The sequence below is a fragment of the Trachurus trachurus genome, assembly GCF_905171665.1.
Source record: "Trachurus trachurus genome assembly, chromosome: 11".
In the NCBI taxonomy this organism is placed as follows: Eukaryota; Metazoa; Chordata; class Actinopteri; order Carangiformes; family Carangidae; genus Trachurus; species Trachurus trachurus.
In genome coordinates, this window is record NC_139904.1 from 7,257,391 (window position 1) to 7,278,121 (window position 20,731).

The 20,731-nt window shown below is 42.6% G+C and overlaps 1 protein-coding gene across 1 annotated transcript in view; it reads right to left on the minus strand.

Moving 5' to 3' along the window:
* Nucleotides 1-20,731, minus strand: part of carmil1 (capping protein regulator and myosin 1 linker 1) — a 36,926-nt gene that overhangs the window by 10,126 nt on the left and 6,069 nt on the right. Inside the window, exons 3-26 of the mRNA XM_083981997.1 lie at nucleotides 19,307-19,357; nucleotides 12,658-12,717; nucleotides 12,064-12,185; nucleotides 11,025-11,122; nucleotides 10,840-10,910; nucleotides 10,327-10,400; nucleotides 10,042-10,117; nucleotides 9,077-9,165; nucleotides 8,774-8,868; nucleotides 8,302-8,388; nucleotides 8,106-8,209; nucleotides 6,959-7,036; nucleotides 6,026-6,102; nucleotides 5,665-5,769; nucleotides 5,079-5,148; nucleotides 4,874-4,955; nucleotides 4,683-4,782; nucleotides 3,981-4,035; nucleotides 3,695-3,867; nucleotides 3,243-3,311; nucleotides 2,840-2,933; nucleotides 2,653-2,751; nucleotides 1,621-1,749; nucleotides 201-323 (exon numbers count right to left, since the gene is read on the minus strand). Of these exons, the coding sequence (XP_083838123.1) occupies nucleotides 201-323; nucleotides 1,621-1,749; nucleotides 2,653-2,751; nucleotides 2,840-2,933; nucleotides 3,243-3,311; nucleotides 3,695-3,867; nucleotides 3,981-4,035; nucleotides 4,683-4,782; nucleotides 4,874-4,955; nucleotides 5,079-5,148; nucleotides 5,665-5,769; nucleotides 6,026-6,102; nucleotides 6,959-7,036; nucleotides 8,106-8,209; nucleotides 8,302-8,388; nucleotides 8,774-8,868; nucleotides 9,077-9,165; nucleotides 10,042-10,117; nucleotides 10,327-10,400; nucleotides 10,840-10,910; nucleotides 11,025-11,122; nucleotides 12,064-12,185; nucleotides 12,658-12,717; nucleotides 19,307-19,357 (2,181 nt within the window). The remainder of the gene's footprint in view (nucleotides 1-200; nucleotides 324-1,620; nucleotides 1,750-2,652; nucleotides 2,752-2,839; nucleotides 2,934-3,242; nucleotides 3,312-3,694; nucleotides 3,868-3,980; nucleotides 4,036-4,682; nucleotides 4,783-4,873; nucleotides 4,956-5,078; nucleotides 5,149-5,664; nucleotides 5,770-6,025; nucleotides 6,103-6,958; nucleotides 7,037-8,105; nucleotides 8,210-8,301; nucleotides 8,389-8,773; nucleotides 8,869-9,076; nucleotides 9,166-10,041; nucleotides 10,118-10,326; nucleotides 10,401-10,839; nucleotides 10,911-11,024; nucleotides 11,123-12,063; nucleotides 12,186-12,657; nucleotides 12,718-19,306; nucleotides 19,358-20,731) is intronic.

Sequence of the window (20,731 nt, forward strand, 5' to 3'; positions counted from 1 at the left end):
GAGGAGGAGAAGGAGGAAGATGAGGGGGAAGAAAAAGAGGAGGAGGAGGTGGAGAAAGGGAAGGATGACGAAGAGGAGAAGGAGGAGGAGGAGGAGGAAAAGGAGGAAGAGAAGAAGGAGAATGAGGAGGAGAATGATGAGGAGGAGGAGTTGGTGTGACCCTCACACTGTTTTAACTCCGTGTCGTTTGAGTTCTGCACCTGCAGCTGCTCCTCCATTACCCTGGCAACCTCCCCGGCCATCGACTCCAGCTTGTCCTGGATCGCTCCGACGCAGGCGCCCCGGCTCCCGGCGCTCCGCGGGTGGAACAGGTTGGGAAGCAGCTGGAAGGAGGAGGGAGGGAGGAGGGAGGAGAGGGAGGATGTTGACTTGTCAATTTAATAACAACGACATGGAAACTGTTCAACTTCTGCTTTAAATTCAAACTTTTTTTCCTTAAAATAAACTTTAAAGAGAAGAAGCTGCAGCGGCCATTAACCGTCGCTGCTGATCACCATGTTAAAATAACAGGCTACTTAAAATCCCTTTGATGTTGCACTGTGAGAAGGAGGAGGAAGAGGAGGAGGAGGAGGAGGGAGAGTAGGAGAAGGAGGAAGAAGAGGAGGAAAATGAGGAAGAGGAAGAGGCGAAGGGGAAGGAGGAGGAAGAAGAGGAAGAGGAGGAAAAGGAGGAAGAGGATGAGGAGAAGGGGGGGGAGGAAGAAGAGGAAGAGGAGGAGAAGGAGGAAGAAGAGGAGGAAAATGAGGAAGAGGAGAAGGGGAAGGAGGAGGAAGAGGACAAGTAAGAAGAGGAGGAGGAGGAGGACGAGGAAGAAGAAGAAGAGGAGAAGGAAGAGGAGGAGGGGGAGAAGGAGGAAGAGGAGGAGGAGGAGAAGGAAGAAGAGGAGGAGGAAGAGGAGGAAGGGGAGAAGGAGGAAGAGGAGGAGGAAGAGAAGGAGGAGGGAGAGTAGGAGAAGGAGGAAGAGGAGAAGGAGAAGGAAGAGGAGGAGGAGAAGGAGGAAGAAGAGGATGAGGAGGAGGACTAGTAAGAAGAGGAGGAGAAGGAGGAAGAGGAGGAGGAGGACTAGTAAGAAGAGGAGGAGGAGGAGGAGGAAGAAGAAGAGGAAGAAGAAGAGGAAGAGGAGGAGAAGGAGGAAGAGAAGGAGGAGGAAGAAGAGGAGGAAGAGGAGGAGGGGGAGAAGGAGGAAGAGGAAGAGGAAGAGGAGGAAAAGGAGGAAGAAGAGGAGGAGGAGAAGGAGAATGACAACAATGACATGGAAACTCTTCAACTCTTCTGCTTTAATTTTCAAACGTTTAACCACAAACTGCAGAGAAGAAGCTGCAGCAGCGGCTCATTAATTAACCGCCGCTGCTGATCACAGGTTCAAATCCCTTTGATGTTGCACTGTGACGTCACCACAGACAGGAACAACACGTCGCTCCGAGCTCCTCGTGAGCCACAAACAGCTCATTTACTGTTGTATAATGACACCTAACTGAGGCAAACTACAGAGCTAAAGCTATTCATTAACACCGTAACCCTCGTGTGTTCACCATATGTGTCTCTCACGGCATTTTTTTTTTTTTTTCTCCGTTTGAGGGGAACAGAGACAAAAAAGTTTAAGACGACTCTTATCTGTACCGTCTTGGAGTTCCTGGCGTCCTTCATGAGGTTCTCGGCCACCTTCATGTCCTCCTGCACCGAGCTGGTCTCTGTGAACCTCAGAGAGTTCAGGTGATCCTGCACCTTCACGCACATCATGTCCATCATCTACAGTAAAAAAAAAAAAAAACACAGAGAGAGAGAGGGGTCAGTGGTTGGTGTTTCAATGATAACTGAGGATAATCAAGGTTCCCACTCTTTTCTTGAAATCATTTCCCAGGATTTAATTCCAGGACAATTTCAGAATGAGAGACATGTTATTAGGCCATACACTAATACAGTACATCCCCTGTCCCATTCATGATTTGGAGAAGTGCTCTTTTCGACAGTTGTACCTTATTTTGTACATTTAAAGGGATAGTTCAACATTTTGGCAAATTGGCCCATTGCCATAATCCCTATAGTCATAACAGTGGGTTCGTTACCTTTAATTGTCGGTGCAAGCTATTATTTAGAACGGCGGAGCAGAGCCGTGAGCTGCTCAGAGCTACGCTACGGAGGCTCATGGGATTTCTTGGTTTCCCTCATCAAACTCATCAAATAATGTAACGTACAGAGTTGTTTTCGAGACTGCTTGCCGAAAAACTGTCCCCCGATAGGAACACACATCAGCGCTTTTGCATGAAAAAACAACTCTGTCTCGTAATGTTCTGTTATTATCTCATAGCGTGGTGAATGTGCAGGTCACAGCTTGTCCACTAGAGCGTTGTGGAGTTGTTGGATTGTGTATTTGATGAGTTTGATGAGGGAAACCAGGAAATCCCATTAGCCTCCGTAGCGTAGCTCTGAGCAGCTCACGGCTCTGCTCCGCCGTTCTAAAAATAGCTTGCAGCGACAATTAAAGGTAACGAACCCACTGCTACAGTATGACTATAGGGATTATGGCAATTGGCCAATTTGCCAAAATGTTGAAATATAACGTGTTTTCTATGACTGGAAATTTGGTCAATCATTTTCCAGGTTTTCCAGGTTGCATGACAACGTGACAACGTGTGTTGTTGCTGCTCCTGCCTGTTGTGTGGTGGTGGTGACGATTCCCTGCTGCAGCCTGTACGCCTGCTCCTGCAGGTATTTACGCGTCTCGTGGTTCCTCAGCAGATACTGCTCCATCTGCAGCATGAAACAACACAAACTCAGCACAACGGAGATTCTTTAACGGTCTCAAAACATCAAGTATAAACATTAACTTGTTAGTAACCTTCAGTAAGGCGTCCTCTGTCTTCTCTGGGTTTGCCTTCAGAGCCTGAGCGGCGTCCATGATGGGAACAGGCATGAAGCGAATGGTGTAGTTCCTGATGTGGAGACAGATTTAGAAGGTGTTGAAGCAGGTGTTGATATTTTGTGAGTGTGTCAACCAATCAGAAGAGAGGCTCAGAGCCTCCTCTCTTCTGATTGGCTGAAACCAACCTGTTGTTACTAGAGCTCCAGAGAGAAGCTGAGAGAGGAGAAAACTACACAAGATGTTTTTTTTGCTTCTTAAGCAGATCAACACTTTAAATTTAACACCAGAGAAGTGGAAAATACAGACTTTTAACGTTTGATTTGCTTTAACACACCAGTTAAAACCATCAGGACTTAAAACGTGACGATTTAATACTCACTTCTCTAGAGCAGCAGCAACGTCCTGTAGACCCTGAGGGCTGATGTTGTTTCTGTCCCACACCACTGTCCTGAACACACACACACACAAACACAAGAGAAGGAAACAACTTTTGAATTAAATTAAATCAAAATTAAGTCTTTTTTCTCATGTGTGCCAAATAATCGCTACCTGCCCAAAAAAATCATTCAATTTCATAGTGACCATATGAAACCAAGTACTTTTTAACTATTACATTCATACTTTTTTTTTAAGAGTTTAAAGTTCTAAATTGAGTCGTGATTCTGAACAATAACAATTATTTTAGAAATTTCTCTAATTTCTGTGATACAGAGTACAAATATTTGTTTCCATTCAGATACTGATGATTTAAGAGTCTTTTAAAGATTTGTTTTAATTAACATATGCTTTTTATTACAATAGAAAAAAAAGGTAATTTTTTTTCTCTCTCACCTGAGTTTGGTGTTGATCTGCAGGGCTTTGGCCAGCATCTTGGCGCCCATGTCTCCCATGGAGTTCCCACTGATGTCCAGTTTGGTCAGGGAGGTGTTGCTGCCCAGAGCGTTGAGGACGATGGAGAGGTCGGCTTTCAGCTTGGAATCGGCCAGGGAGAGTGAGATCAGTGGCTGCAGAAAGAGAGAGTGGTTCAAAAAAAAAAAAAAAAAAGGTAAAACAAGGAGGAAGAGCTTGAAATTCAGGAGATAAACACAAAAATGAGAAGCTGAAACATTTCACTCACTGAATCCTCCTCTTGGATCATGTGGACCAGGTTGTCCAGGACTGGAGCCACATTCCTGCAGAGACATTAGGACACAGGTAAAATGTTAAAGGGATAGTTTAACATTTTGGCAAATTGGACCATTGCCATAATCCCTATAGTTTTAGAAGTAGGTTTGTTACCTTTAATTGTCGGTGCAAGTGATTTTTAGAACAGTGGAGCAGAGCCGCGAGCTGCTCAGAGCTACGCTACGGAGGCTCATGGGATTTCTTGGTTTCTCTCATCAAACTCATCAAATACACAATCCAACAACTCCAAAACGCTCTGGTGGACAAGTTGTGACCTGCACATTCACCACACTATGAGATAATAATTGAACGTTACGAGACAGAGTTGTTTTAGAGGTAAATGCCGAAAAACAACTTGTCCACCAGAGCGTTTTGGAGTTGTTGGATTGTTTATTTGATGAGTTTGATGATGAGGGAAACCAAGAAATCCCATTAGCCTCCGTAGCGTAGCTCTGAGCAGCTTGCGGCTCTGCTCCGCCGTTCTAAAAATAGCTTGCACCGACAAATAAAGGTAACAAACCTACTTCTAAAACTATAGGGATTATGGCAATGGGCCAATTTGCCAAAATGTTGAACTATCCCTATAAATGTAAAATGTATTTAATCCTTCATTAAGAATTTTATCTGAATATTAGCTGATGTTTTTTTCACTCACTTGGATTTGATGTTGTTGAAGTTCTTGCCCAGCGACAGGTGTCGGATGGATCGGTTCTTGGCCAACCAGACCAGCAGAGTGGTGAGATCCATGTCCAGACCTGAGGCATTCAAGAAGAGTCATTAATAGGTCAGTACAACTTCATCATTAATGCTCCAAAAGTCCAAAAAAAAACAAAAAAACATCCTCACTGTTGTCAGAAATGTCCAGACTGGAGATGTTGGGGATCTCGGCGATGCAGCCCTCCAGGATCTGGGAGCCTCCTGAACGCAGCTGAGAGAAAAAAAAACGAAGGCAGTCCCTCTTCATCTTTGTCGCTTTAGACAGATTTATTATGTTGTGTTTGAACTGTGTGTGTCTGTGTGTGTTGAGGTTAATCATCGTGTCATGTTTTACCTCGCAGCAGCTGAGATCCAGAGACACGTCGCTGAGGTTTGGGTTGCAGCCAAGACCCAACAACAAGGCCCTGCGCACGCAAGAGAACAAACATCAACAACAACTAATAACAAACAGAAAGATCAATTATCAACAAATATTTTACAGTGTCAACAATCTTCAGCCTCTGACTGTAAACACACTGAGAGACTGAGCTGCATAAGCTTTTAATTAAATGCTGCATGCGACAGTCTGAGGGGTTGATATTCAATATATTGTTAAATACTCAAGTGGAAAAAGAGTCAGGCCTTTTATTTTGACGTGCTGCTGCAAGTAAGGAAATTTATGTGTTTCCTATTTTTTAATGGATTCACCCCATAAACTGAGAGTTGACCCAACATAAAGAGAACGACTGTGGATTGTTTGTTGTGAGTTAGTTGGCTCATCAAAATCTTATAAAGAGAAAACAGATGCAGAAATAATAGATAGTTGGCAATCAATCACACAGACTCTCTTCTCTCTGAGATGATTCAGTGTCATCTGCTGGAAAACTCAATTATGTTTTACTGCGATGTTAAAGCTCAGATCTCGGTGGATGTTTCCTTACTTCAGAGCCTCCAGCGGCAGCCTGGTTCCTGACAGACTGACTGAGCTCAGGGCCTGAGCGGAGCTGAAGAACTGCTTGAAGGACGGAGGGATTTCTTTACACTTCCTGTGTGAGTGTGAGCAGAGACAGAGCACAGATGACATTTAAATGACTGTATGTATGAACATGAGAAATAAAGACAAAAAAGCAGCATCAAATCTGAATCTATGCTTTTATTCTGCTCTTTTAATCCCTCTAATCTGCAAATGCTGTCTTGTGTGAGGCATTTCGTACAGTAGGTTTGGAAAAGTGCTCAATAAATAAAGATTATTATCAATATTTATGTATTTGCAAGCAGTAAAGTGTAAGTTTAACATCTTGCCTGTGAGAGAAGACGGTCTTGGACATGTTGAGGACAGAAAGATGCTTCAGAGATCCTCTGAGCAGAGACGAACAAACCTGGAAAATATAACACTCAATTTTAGCAAGAGAGAAGAGATTACATAAAGATTGTTTTGTCTTTGTTTCATTTTATTTTACTCTTTGATTTAGCCCTTTAAGGGGATAGTTCAACATTTTGGCAAATTGGCCCATTGCCATAATCCCTATAGTCATAGCAGTACTGTAGGTTCGTTACCTTTAATTGTCGGTGCAAGCTATTTTTAGAACGGCGGAGCAGAGCCGTAAGCTGCTCAGAGCTACGCTACGGAGGCTAATGGGATTTCTTGGTTTCCCTCATCAAACTCATCAAATACACAATCCAACAACTCCAAAATGCTCTGGTGGACAAGTTGTGACCTGCACATTCACCACGCTATGAGATAATAATGTAATGTTACGAGACAATGTTATAAGTTGTTTTAGAGGTAAATTCATGCAAAACCGCTGATGCACGTTCCTGTCAGGGGCAGTTTTTCATCAAGCTTTCTCTGCATTTACCTCTAAAACAACTCTGTCTGGCAACATTCTGTTATTATCTCATAGCGTGGTGAATGTGCAGGTCACAACTTGTCCACCAGAGTGTTGTGGAGTTGTTGGATTGTGTATTTGATGAGTTTGATGAGGGAAACCAAGAAATCCCATGAGCCTCCGTAGCGTAGCTCTGAGCAGCTCACGGCTCTGCTCCGACGTTCTAAAAATAGCTTGCACCGACAATTAAAGGTAATGAACCTACTGCTAAGTAGGGGGATTATGGCAATGGACCAATTTGCCAAAATGTTGAACTATCCCTTTAAGTCGTATAACAGTGTGTGTGTGTGTGTGTGTGTGTGTGTGTGTGTGTGTGTGTGTGTGTGTGTGAGAGAGCTGCTTTTACCTGCTCCAGAGAGCAGTCACTGTTGGACAGATCCAGAGTCTCCAGACAGTTTGAGTGACTCAGGAAGCTGTGCAGGTTCTGTAAGTAAAAGAAAACAAGAGGCTCCATCACTGTCTGTCTCTAGTTTAGGATTTGAAGGGGACCTATCGTGCTTTTCCAGCCTTTTAGACTTATAAATATGATTTATTTAAAATGTTGGATACGTGTTCTAGAGGACGTGAAAGTGCCCAGTGCTGAATCCGAGCGTTTCAGAGCAGGAAAGAGACGGAGTGGAGGAGCACACAGCTTGTATGCAATAGTTATGTGGAGTATATGGAGTTATCATCATATTTTTAATTTTTATTTTTATTTAGCCTTTATTTAACCAGGTAAAAGACCCGTTGAGATCGAGATCTCATTTTCAAGGGCGACCTGGCCAAGAGGGCAGCAGCACACGTCGTCAACATTGTAAAATACAAAATACATTACAATATACTTTACAATATTACATTATATTAAATAGGGCCATGTTACAATAGAGGTTAAAACAAAAAGTGCAGGGAGCAGGAGGTCAAGGTGACAAGGTTGGTCAGCAAAGGCACCGCTCAAATGATTTTTGTTGTCGGACCTTTAAGAAGTGTCGAAATACACCAAGAGATACAAGTTCAGACAATTTCAGTTCAGCCTGGAGGTTGTTCCATGTTAATGGAGCGGCATAACTAAACGCTTTTTTCCCTAATTCAGTCCGCACTCTAGAAATGCTCAAACAATTGATATCACTGGACCTTAAGGCATATCGATTTTCTGTTCGACGGAGGAGTGAACAGAGGTAGGGAGGAACCATACCAAGGAGAGCCTTATAGATCATAAGCAACCAATGAGTTTCTCTCCGGGTGCTCAAAGATGGCCACCCGGACTTCAAGTAGAGCTGACAATGATGAGTGAGACGACCACAGCCAGTGAAAAACCTTAATGCACTGTGATATACAGTGTCCAAAGCTGCTAGGCTTTTGGACGAAGCACACATGTACAACACATCTCCATAGTCAACTACTGGTAGGAAAGTTGACGACACAAGCAATTTACGCACAATTTACGCACTCATATTAAAAGCCACTGAAAAGAGCATAATAGGCCCCCTTTACTAAACTGCAGAGCTGCTTCGTACCGGTAGGTCGTCGCCTCGGAGCGAGTTCCCCGACAGGTCGAGGTGTGTGAGGGCGGAGGCGACGGCCGGGTTGGCACAGAGAGCCTGACAGAGGCTGTTCACGCCTGAAGAAAGACGACAAACACACTCTCAGGAAAAACTAAAGATGATGATGATAATGATGCTGCTATGAGTGTGTGTGTATGTGTGTGTTCACCTTTAGGAGACATGGACGTCCTGCTGAGGTTCAGCTGCTTCAGGCCCATGGGCAGTTTGGCCAGTTGAGCGCTCAGAGCAGCAGCACCTGCAGAAAAAGGATCAGCCAATCAGTGAACGATATTACATGTAGAGACTGCGATGAGCTGCAGGTTTCCAACATGGCCACCAGAGGACGCATGACCCCAGCTGAGAACATCTGTCTGACTAACAGCTGTTTCAGAGAGACATGTTTTACAGTTACACCACTGCAGATTCTTCACCACTAAACCAGACAACAGAGGGAAAACGATGTCTGACTGTAGTAAACACAGGATGTGATGAGAACTCTGCACTCCGCTGTAGAGGAGGAAAATTATCAATAAATCGATTAATCTAAAGTCCACAAGAAAGTCTCAGATAACCAACGTTTGCCAAACCTTGTCTACACAATAAAAACAGTGTGTTTGAGTGAGTGTGAGTGTGTTTTTAACCTTTGTCCTCCAGCGAGTTGTTGCTCAGGTTGAGTGTGTGTAGCGTGGAGGCGGGGTTCTGTGACAGGGCACCGGCCAGTTTCTGAGCAAAGTCGCTGAAGAGGAGAGAAAGAGCAGAGATCACACACACACACACACACACACACACACACACACACACACACACACACACACACACACACACACACACACACACACACACACACACACACACACACACACACACACACACACACTCAACATTCATTTATCTTATTGAACAGAGTCAGATGAGCAACACACTACATGGATTTGACCTCTGACCTCTTCAGTCCAGCGTTGTCCAGCACCAGCTCCTCCAGCCGGCCGGACCGAGCCACCACCCTGAGGATCTGGTCGCACACATCTGTTGACTGGACGACAACAACAGACACGCAACACGCACAGAGTTAAAGGAATATTTCACCAAAAATCGATAATTCACCAATTTTCTACTCTCCGTCATGCCAAGAAAGGGTTTGGAGAACTTTCTGAGTCATCAAAACGCTTTTGGAGTTCCAGGGGGGTCCGGCTGGCGACGGATTTTCATATAATGGCGGCGGATAGAGTTCACTATGAATGGTCCAAAACACACACTATGAAACATCCAGATACCTCCATACTGCTCGTCTGTACTGACCCAAGTGTCCTGAAGCCGCCACATGAAAAAAGATGTTCGGAAAAATTTAATGTGATCTCTGTTTTTAGTCTTGTTGTAGTAGTAGCTAGCAGTGGCTGCACGAGATTTGCTGTGAGATGTTCTTCTGTGTTTACATCATACATCCAATGGTTTACGACGACGAACAAACATCTCGCAGCAAATCTCGCGCATGCGCACAAACACCAACAGAGCCACTGGGAGCTACTGTACTACTACAACAAGACTAAAAACAGAGATCACACTATTTTTTTCCGAACAACTTTTTCATGGGTCAGTACAGACGAGCAGTATGGAGGTATTTGGATGTTTCATAGTGTGTGTTTTGGATGATTCAAAAGTGAACTCTATCCGCCGCCATTATATAGTGTTTTGTTGACTCCTAAAGTTCTCCAAACCCTTCCTTGGCGTAACGGTGAGTAGATGATTGGTGAATTATCAATTTTGGGTGAAATATTCCCTGTTTTTCCAAGCAACTTATGTTAATACAAGAAATGGAAAAAGATTTTTGTCCCACAATGGCAAAAAAATCTTCAAATCTGGTCTCTACTATTGTTTTTTTTATTTATTTATTTGATTATAAACAAGTTACCAGTTTGTAGTCTTTGGCGGAGAGTTTGGTGAACCACTGGTTGTACTCCAGAGCTGCGATGATCGCCACCAAATCCCTGCATGGATAAAGATATATTATATTCTTCAGAGTAATAAAAAGATAACATTTAGTCATGTTGCAAATGTTTAAAACAAATTTTAAAAAAAATGTGGGTAAAAAACTTTAAATAAAACCACACATTTGATCAAAATCTTGAAAGTCAAAGTCTCAAACTCACACACATTGGATTACTGATGAATCCAGGATGTTGTTTAGTGAACGTACCTGTTTTCCAGGTGAATAAAGTCCTGCAGGTTGAGCTCCCTGGTGTCCTGAGTGAGATAGATGGTGTCCACGTCCTGGAGGAGGTGCAGAAGACAACAACAGGTGAGGCGGTGATGATGGTGCGTTCAGGTACAATGCAAAAAGTGGTAGAAATGGAAAAGACAAAGACAGAGAGAGAGAGTCACTGCGTCGAGTTGAAGAGCAGAGGCGGAAAGGATCTGATTTAAAAGTTATTAAAAATATAGAGAAAAAGAAGAAAAGGTGAGTTTATGAAGAATGAAATGACATATGAAAAAGAAACAAAGATAAAACAAAAACCAAGAGGAAGAAAAACGAAGAAGCAGCAGGAAAAAAAAGCAGAAGAATAAACACCTAATAATTAAACACTATTATTATCTACAACAAAGCAGCAGATAATAATGAAAAACAGGAAGGTGAGAATAAACTGGAAACAAGCAAAAAAAAAAAAAAAAAAAGCAGCATTAATATAACGATTCCATCTACAGCACTGACCCACTGGACCTCCTCTCTGTACGGCAGCCCCAGGTAGTCACACACACACCAGTACTGATGGGAGAAACCCCCTGGAATAAAGAGTCACATGACAACAAGTGTTAAGCCTTCAAACACACACACACACACACGCTCTTCATGAACATGTGACTGGGTCTAACGTGAACATTTTGAGGCTGATTTACCACAGGGGCCGAGGTCGGCCGAGCCCTGGTCGTTCCACAGAGCCTGAAGAGCTGCCGTCCTCTCTGGAGGCTTCAAGCTCATCTTCCTCATCACCTTTCTTCCTTACGGAGAGAGAGAGAGAGGGAAGGATGAGAGAGAATTAGAAATATTAACCAGTTAAAGGAATAATTCACCCAAAAAAATGAAATTCAGTCATTACTCCGGAGTAGTTTTTTATTCCTCAAAGTGCATCTGGAGACCTGGGAGGCCGGTTCGTAGTCCAACAAAAACCTTTTATGAGAGTAATAGCGCCCGACACAAACACGTCCATAAAACTACACAAAAACCATTTAATATTCCTCCACACTGCTCGTCTGCTGCAATACAAGTGTCCTGAAGGGATATAGTCCAGAGTTAACTGGAAACAACGTCATTTAGGACATTTTTACAGCCTAAACAGTCCTGTATTGAATTTGCCTGGTGCGCGCTCTCGCGTTCACGCGTTCACGCGACCGCCTCAATGACGTTGTTTCGGGTAAACTCTGGACTATATCCCTTCAGGACACTTGTATTGCAGTGGACGAGCAGTGTGGAGGAATATTACAAGGTTTTTGTGTAGTTTTATGGACCTGCTTGTGTCAGGCAGGATGCACGCGTGGGAGCGCTCCCCAGGCAAATTCACTACAGGACTGTTTAGGCTGTAAAAATGTCCTAAATGACGTTGTTTCAAGTAAACTCTGGACTATATCCCTTCAGGACACTTGGATTGCAGTGGACAAGCAGTGTGGAGGAATATTAAAAGGTTTTTGTGTGGTTTTATGGACGTTTTTGTGTCGGGCGCTATTGACTCTCATATTAAGTTTTCGTTGGACTACGAACCGGCCTCCCGGGTCTCCAGATGCACTTTGAGGAATAAAAAACTACTACGGAGTATTCATGAGGGTGAGTCACTAATGAATTTAATTTTTTGGTGAACTATTCCTTTAAGTATATAAAACAACCCTGAGCGTGATTAAAATCTCACGGCCCTGAGGTGTGTCCTGGCTGTGTGGTACCTACACAGGTGAGCCGGCGGGGCAGATCCGGTGCAGACAGCTGCCGATGTGAGCGATCAGCTCGTCGGCCTCCTCCACCGAGCCCAGCCGGAGGCTCCACGGACCGCGATCATGCTCCAGCACCAGCTGCAGAGGGCGACACACAAGAACACAAACAAACAAATAAAAATGGCTCGCTTGAAACAAATGACAACCCCTCCCCTCCCCGCTCCCACTCCCACTCCCACTCCCAGCTGACGTTGTGAGGATTTGGTGAAACTAAAGATGCTTCCTGCTTTGGCCCGATTTCAAAAACCACAGCACCATAAAAGAAAGAAGGAAGAGATAAGAGTCGAGACACTGAACCATGACACAGTTGACTCATAGCAGAGTCTGTGGGAAGATAATTATCAAATTATCATTCAGACATGTTAGATAATTCCTGTTTGTTTGTGTATTTAAAAAGGTTGTGACAAAACACTTTGCTCTCACCTTTGCTGACGTGTAGGCGGAGGTGATTGTCTGTGTGTGTGTGTTTGAACTTAACACTTCACCACTAGTATTTCCTTAGTATTTCCTGTTTGTGTGTGTGTGTGTGTGTGTGTGTGTGTGTGTGTACCTGAGTGGGCTTGTTGCTGCTGATCCCATGGATATCCAGGTAGCTGAAGGACTGTTCAACCTGAAACAACCAACCAAGCAAGACACGGATGGTGAAATTCATTAACATGTCAAGTTAATCTTGTATTTCAACATTTTATTCACAGAGACATTACAAGGTCAAAATGTTCTTTCTTTTTTTTTCTTTCTCCTTTTGGTTCAACAAATGAAAAGTTATGTGTCCCAAAGGAGAACTCCTCTCCACAATGTGAAAACTTCTCAAGAAATAATGTAAACTGTTTGATTTTCCTCCTGAGAACTTGAGGATTTTTCCAAGGAAATGTTTATCAGAAACAGACTGTGTGATTAAATTATTTCTTTAAAGCTCCATACAGTATAAAGGTAGATGTTTGTGTTAAAGCTCCATACAGTATAAAGGTAGATGTTTGTGTTAAAGCTCCATACAGTATAAAGGTAGATGTCCATGTGTAATGTGATTATAAAGCAGCTCTAGGTTCTATATTAATACTGTGAAAGTATCAAAGCCTCAGTCCACAGAGAAATGCACACAGCCTGTATTCAGAAACTGAGCCTTAAAACCAGCCGTCAGGACTTCCTGTTACTTTGTGATGTCACAACATAACAAAGCTATCACTGCTCTCACTATGCCTCTCATAGCCTGAGCCCTGCCCACCATCCAACCTTGAAAGATTACGTTTTTTTCTGAGTCTGAACTTGAAATCTGATCTATTTTAATCCAATCATCCAGAAAACTGTCAGCCAATCAGAGGAATGGCTGAGAACTTCCTCTCTTCTGATTGGCTGATGTTTCCAGAGCTCCAGAGAGGAGATGTAGAAACTACACTGAGATTTTCTCAGATTAGATTAGTTGTTATGGATCAACAATGAAGGAGGGTAAGATGTGGAAACTTTAACAGGACGACTGGTGACTATTTTGTCTTTTAATCATTGTTGTTGTTGTTGTTGTATTCCATAATAAACAAAGACTAGGACAGTTTTCTTGTTCTTTCCTGAAGCTTCAGACTTTGAGCAAAGTGGAGGGAGAAAAGAAAACTCGAGCGAGATAGAAAAACATGCGACAGACGTCCCACTGTCGTCTGGATTGGAGCCCACAAAGCGCCAACTGTGCTTCAACAACAACTGAATTTAACCCATTAGTGTCGTGTTAGCAGATCCGATTAGCCCTCAGTGCTGGAGTAATGCTCTATAGGTGTGTCCAGTGTCCACATTACTTTTGGTCGAGCCGTGTTTCCTGGTTCGGGCCTCGTCGAGCTACAGCAAACAATGATGTTTTAGATTATAGTGTGCTTTCAACTTGGTGGCAACGTTTTGGGAAAGGCCACTTCCTGTTGGAACAATGACCCAGTGGACAGAGCCAGGTCCACCAAGAAAAACGGCTTCCCAGAGCCTCGACCTCAGACACCACACCGCCACGACGGCTCTGGGACGAACTGGAGTCTCAGAAATCAGGTGTGGACTTATATGGCTATATCTACTTGTGTAATTTATTTATGTATTTTAAATTTTATTTTATTGTTTATCTGTCTGTATTTCGTTTACTTACTTTTTTTTATCAATTCCTTTTTAATCATTATTATTTATTTATTTATTTTATTCTTTTCTTTTCTTTGTCTTTTCGTTTCTGATGCCTTTTTTACTTTTGGGATAAGGACAGTCATGAGCTAAGTTTACATTTGGGTTTGGATGGTGGCTTGTTTTTCTTTCCGTATTGATATGTGAATACAGAGAGCACTTGTATGTTGTCGATGTTTTGTTCGATAAAAATCAATAAAGATCTATTGAAAAAAAAAGAAAAAAGAAAGAAATCAGGTGTGGACACTCGTTTCTTAGGAATGATCTGCTCAGCCATCACATACGTGGAGGAATGCTCAGCTGTCCGCATACTACTGGCCTTGTTGTGTGTGGAACTCAACGATAGCAGCGCCTTTTGCTGGATGAGCCCAAACATATGCCAAGTGGCTATAACAGCACTTTTTTCTTTTTCTTTTTTAAGGTCAACTATGCCGAGTCTGATCGTGCTCCGACTTGTTTTGAAGGTTTTGCAGCAGAGATGAAACGTGAAGACAAGTCTCTGTGTCACAATAACCAGCTCTTTCTCAACAAACTGTCAGTGGATCTGCATCTGAAATGAAACTGTAAAGTCTGGAGGATTTTTTATTTAGGAGATAATGTACCGATACGGAGGCTTGGCATCGTTACTGTAAAGACCTGAACAAACCCCCGCGGAGAGAAAGAGTGAAAGAAGGAGAAAGAGGAAAAAACACAGAGAAAATCACAGAGACAATAGGAATGTAAAAAAGAAAAAAGAAAAACACACGCTACAAATAGTCTGTAGAACAAATGTCTGGATTGGAGTCAGACTGAACCTCACACACATTTCCCTTTGAGTTCAGAGAGAGACGGAGAGAGAGAGGGAGAAAGTAAAAATAATGGAGGCTGCCAAAGGAGAGCAAGAGAGAGAGAGAGGAGAGAGCAACAAAAAGACAACAAAAATGAGTTATGAAGAAGTGAAAGATGGGAGAAGAGAGTAAGCAGAAAAAAGAGATAAAAAGGGAGTAAGTAAAGGAAGAAGTAAAAAAAGACAGGAAGAGAGAAAGAGGGAGGGGGCAATAACTCACGGCAGGAAGATTTGAAAATGAGAAAATGTATAAGAAATCAAAAGAGTGACTTGGTGATATAGAGAAGAGGAAGCGAGGGACGTAGGGGGTGAATGGGTGAGGAGGAGGGAGGGAAAGGAGGGGAGGGTGGGTGGCAGAAAGGAACAGTGCCCCCCCCCCCTCCCTCCTCCTTTTCCTTGCCAGCTGTTAAATTCCTCCATTGTCTTTTTTTTCACCCTCTGCTGCCGCTCTCTGCTGGGACAGTACACACCGAGGAACAGACCAGCCTCTGTTTCACTCTCTCTCACACACATAGATACACACATATACACACACACACACACACACACACACACACACACACACACACACACACACACACACACACACACACACACACACACACACACACACACACACACACACGCACACACTTAGAAAGAAAAACCTCTGGCCCGCTGTGGAACAACAGATCAGGGGTCAGCTGGCAGAGGCAGCTCAGCAGATTTTCTTCAGAGGTTATCTACGTTTCCTTTGTGCCTGTTGCTGCTGCTGCTGTTGTGGAGCTGTAATATTTTCATCCGACCATTTCAAATATACAATAACAGACCTCCAGACTGTCGACTGGACAAGTTTCTAACACCCGAGTGTGAAAATAGATCCCACAGACCCGTAAAAAAAAAGAAAAAGTAGTGAAATTATCCTCAACTTCTTATGTTATTTAAAAAAAACTCTTAAATTTGGACTTAACACATGTGTAAAAATGTATTTAATCCTTTAAATGTCACTCAGATCAAGGGATATTTTGCAAGCGGTGGAAAAACAAACATGGCCAGACGTAAGAAAATAACAAGTTGCCCACAGTCCCTGCAGGGCTGAGGTCACTTTGTCCAAATGTGGATGGAAAAAAACAAAAAAAACGGAGCAAATTCTGAGTAAAAAATCATTAGCCAATCATTTATTATCGACTACATCTGAACCATATCAGACTCTGGCTGAAAGTGCAAAAGATTCTCTTCTCTTCTTGTTTTTACTGCTGCTGTGAAAATATTCAGGACCTTTTTTCCCCCCGCACTTTATCAGGAAGTGAAGCAGCTCGTGGTTTGTACAGTGCGATCAGTAAATGTCTTTATGTTTGCGTTAAAGATTAGTATGAAGAAAGGACTTGGTGAGTGAGACTATAATCTATTGACGACTCCATCTGTGTTGAAATGGGCAGATGAAAGTTTTGTTGTGCAGATCCTCTCTGAGAAGACTCCAGAGTTGACTCCCAGTTTCACTCTGCATCAGACTTTCCCACTTATTTATATGCTGTCTGGCCTGATTCACACACATACACACTCCTTAGTAAGAGCAAGAAAACACACACACACACACACACACACATACACAAAAAAAAGAACTGGAGGTTTACCAGAGAGCCATTAAAATAGAGGCTGAGAAAAAGGAAACAGTCGAAGCGTCTGTTCACTTCTCTTTTAAATAATATAAGTCTCTGATGAGCCATAACGTCTAAAGCAGTTTATGAAGCTTAAAACTGAGAAGTTTATGTGTTCGGGCTCTGAATGTGAAATGGTTCCTGTGACTTGAAATCTGAGGTGTTTGGATTTTTACATGTCTAGAAATAGGTTATTAGTGTGTAGGTTATTAACTGTAAACCTTAAAGTGTTTTTAATTTTCACTGTTACATAACTTTTATGACATTTGTCACCTTCTTATATAAAGGCACGCTTTATAGACATAAAAAAAATCTTTTACTGCTTATATTTTTACTGTTTCCAGCATGTTTTTATCTCCGACTCTCTCTCTCTCTCTCTTTCTATCTCTCTCTTTCTCTCGCCCTCCAGATTGAACTTTTCTTCCTCTCTCTGTTTTCCTTTCCCACAGGCTGGAGTTCTCACAGCTGCATTGTGGGTAAAAAAAAAACTATCAAATGTCTCCATATGGTGGGACCTGTTCTCAGACTTTCAATATTCGGGGCAGATAAACAGAGAACTGGGAGGAATTAGAGGAAGAAAGAAGTGAAGACACAGCAGCACTAATGCGGGTTCACAGAATGACCTGAACAGATAGTAGGTTAAAAAGCCAAATATATTCAAATTACCAGGAACACACACACACACACACACACACACCCTACTGTAGTTTATTTTACCTAAACCCACATAAACATGTCATGCTGCTGGGAATAGAGCTCAAAACGTGGATTAATCAGTTTCTGAAAATAGTCCCCACCGAATGTCTCTGGCGACTGTTACTCAAACAGGAGGAAACGTCGGCCGGTTGTTTTAAGAAATGACTTAAAAAAGAAACTAGATATTTGTGAGTCACATTAAAGGTTTAGCTCCTCAGAAGGAGGCAGGTTTGAGGCCGAGTGCCTCGGGTAGTGGAGTCAGAGAGTAGAGAGACATATTTAAATGCTGGTTTTGGCGATTCTACATAAAAATACTGAATATTAACATCTGTAGACTTTTACAACCCAATCATACTACAAACTATGAGCTGTTTTGGAGTTGCATTTATGATGAATTACAGATGTATTTTTTTAAAGGTGAGTTATCTCTGCAGAGGAATGTGCTGGTTGCTGTTTGGCAAGAGCTTTGGCCATCTTTGCGTTTACAAAACAAGACGTTATAATCCTCCCTCTCTGAGCACTGGTGTGTCTTCAGGGCACAGTGATGTTAGCAATAGCATGCTAACTTCAGTAGTAGTACAAAATCAAACATGCAATAGAGGCAGGAGGTAACATCTGTGTTGCTTTTCACACCTGGAACCAGCTCTTTGTTGGTTATTTGATGATGTTTTAACAAAGTTTCTTTAATACTAGTAGGTAAAAAGCTAAACAAAATGTCTGCAGCTATGCTAACAAGGCTTTGAGCTAGCTCCATGTTCACCTTTTAAAGGTCCAGTGTGTAAAATGGGGGAAAAACGTGACATCTAGCCTTCAGATTATAGATTGCAGCGCTCACTCGCTCGCATTCACCCCTCCTGTCGGCAAAGTTACGTTGGCCTCAGAGGACAAAAAAAACTTGTTTTCCATGACTGGGACGACTGTGAGTATTTTAGGAGCATGGAGCGATGAGGTGAAGATCAAAACCATTTTCCAATACTATGTCTGCTGTTTCCTCCTCCTTCTTTCCTTCCGCCCTCTTCTTTGTTGGTTTATTTATGAACGCGAAACTTGCAAAACGTGCTCTCTGACTGGATGGATTTTCCTTTCGGGCTGCCGTACAAACATGGCGGTGCAAGATGGCGACACTCTCTAAAGCAAGACCCTTGCTATATGTAGGCTACTGTATATAAAATAATAATTATAAGGCTGCGAAAACCAAAATAATTTGATATGCACTCATACAAATATATTCATGGGTGGTATATTCACATTTTGCCAATAAACCTTGCCAATTATCACACACTGGACATTGTCTAATTAGTCCAAAAAACACCAAGCTAAAGGCTGATGGGAGTGATGTCTGTTTTTCCCAATTTACCCCAATGCCCTCTATCAGCTGTTGAATCATTTCACTGAAACCTATACATGTGAACCTCCTGGTGGTGTTAGAGAAAGAATTTGTCCAAAGTTTGTTGGAGACATCCTCTGCAGGTCATGAATGTCTACAAAGCAGTCATATAGAGATGTTTCAGACTCTGGACCAACGTTAGCCTGGATTAAAATCTAAACCAAACTCCCCCACTGTTACCTGTGTTTGCATTTTAGAGACTTTAAGCGTCTAAAACCTGTTCAGACCTGTTGTAGCTTTAGTAAATGTGCAATTACAACAAGGTAAAACGAGAAGAAAAACAAAACAAAAAAGCAACTTGACTCTGGAGAAACAAGCAGCAGCTTGTCTGAAATGACCAAATAATACACATTCACAAAGAAAGGGGAAAGGACTAGATTACTTCAATGTGAATGGGAAGGACATCTGTCTTTCCACCAATGTCACCAAACACACACACACACACACACACACACACACACACACACACACACACACACACACACACACACACACATAGATATTTACAAACCTTGGAAGGGACCCGAGCTGTCAGCAGATAGGCTCGATGTGATGCCAAGGCCTGGGAACAGAGACAGAGCTCAGTCAGACATAGAGACACAGACAAAGGGAGATTCTTACTAAATAATGTCAAGATCCACAAAGAAATAACTGGGCACAAGGAAACAAAAGCGAAAGTAAAATCATTCTGCTCATTTTTCTAAACCAAATATGTCCTGAACAGATGTTTCCCTCCTGGACTTTTGTCTCGCCTCGACTATTTCCACTTGTCGGTAAGCCGGCTGAGGGCTTGGCCTCTGGAGCGTTTTTTCACAGAGTGGGGATAATAATATATATTATCTTTCACCACGTGTTGAACTTCTGTCCTGGCAGTGAGCGAGTGCACATTATGGCTGCTCGCTCAGGCAGTGCCAGTGTGTTTCTGACAAAATTAGTAACTTATTTTCATCGGGAGCTTATGAGATGTTTGTGGTCCGAGTTATAGTTCTGAAACGGCGCAAGATAAACGGTCCTTGTCGTCGCCGTTCCACTGAGATGAAATTATCAAAGAAAGAGACAAAACAAAAAGGGACGCTGTAGTCGACTCTGGTATATGTACTGTAACCCGTTTCCACAGGGGTCGCTCCGGGTCGCATCTGTTTGAGGTCAGCGAACAGCCAATGAGATAAGCGGTCGGCTCTGACTGGCGGGACGTCTCGGCCAATGGGGGCAAGGCTGCGTTGGGAGACTAGAGCAGCACTGACGATCAGAACAACCTGTTTCAGTTTATAAAGTCTGGAAACATCCCGGTTCAGGTGTTGTGCAGACATAAGTCCACGGGTTCCACATAGTCAGACCAGATAATAGAAAACAGATCATGATGCACTGCAGGCAGCACCTAGAACGTAATAATGATAGAGTTTTATATACTCACAGTTTCATTTGAATATGTAAACTGAATATCTTTGGGTTGGCCGGACAAAACGAGATGAAAATTATGAAATAATCAGTCAATATTAATCATTTATTGACGCTACTGAAGTTAAAATCTAGTGGCTGTTAAGGGGATTAATGGTGTGATGGAAAATTTTGTCAAGTTTAGTTTAGTTTTTACAGCTTTCCTTCCTCTCACATGGTCATGGTATATTTTTTTTTATAATATTAATAAGCTGTCAGCGTTTCAATCTTTATTTACACAAACACAAATCCACCTGACACATTATCATGAAACATTTTGCATGTTTTGCCTCATTTCACAAAATTGCAGCACGGGCTACTAATCTGCTGATCTATAGCTGTGGAATTTGTTGCGTGTGTGTGTGTACACCTCAGAGTGTGTGTGCGTGTGTGTGTGTGTGTGTGTGTCCAACACCCTGTGGCTGTAAGTTGCTCTGAGTAACTTGCCTCAGTCAAGTCCCGACAGGAGCTGCAGTCGCATTCTGCAGAGCCGTGGTAT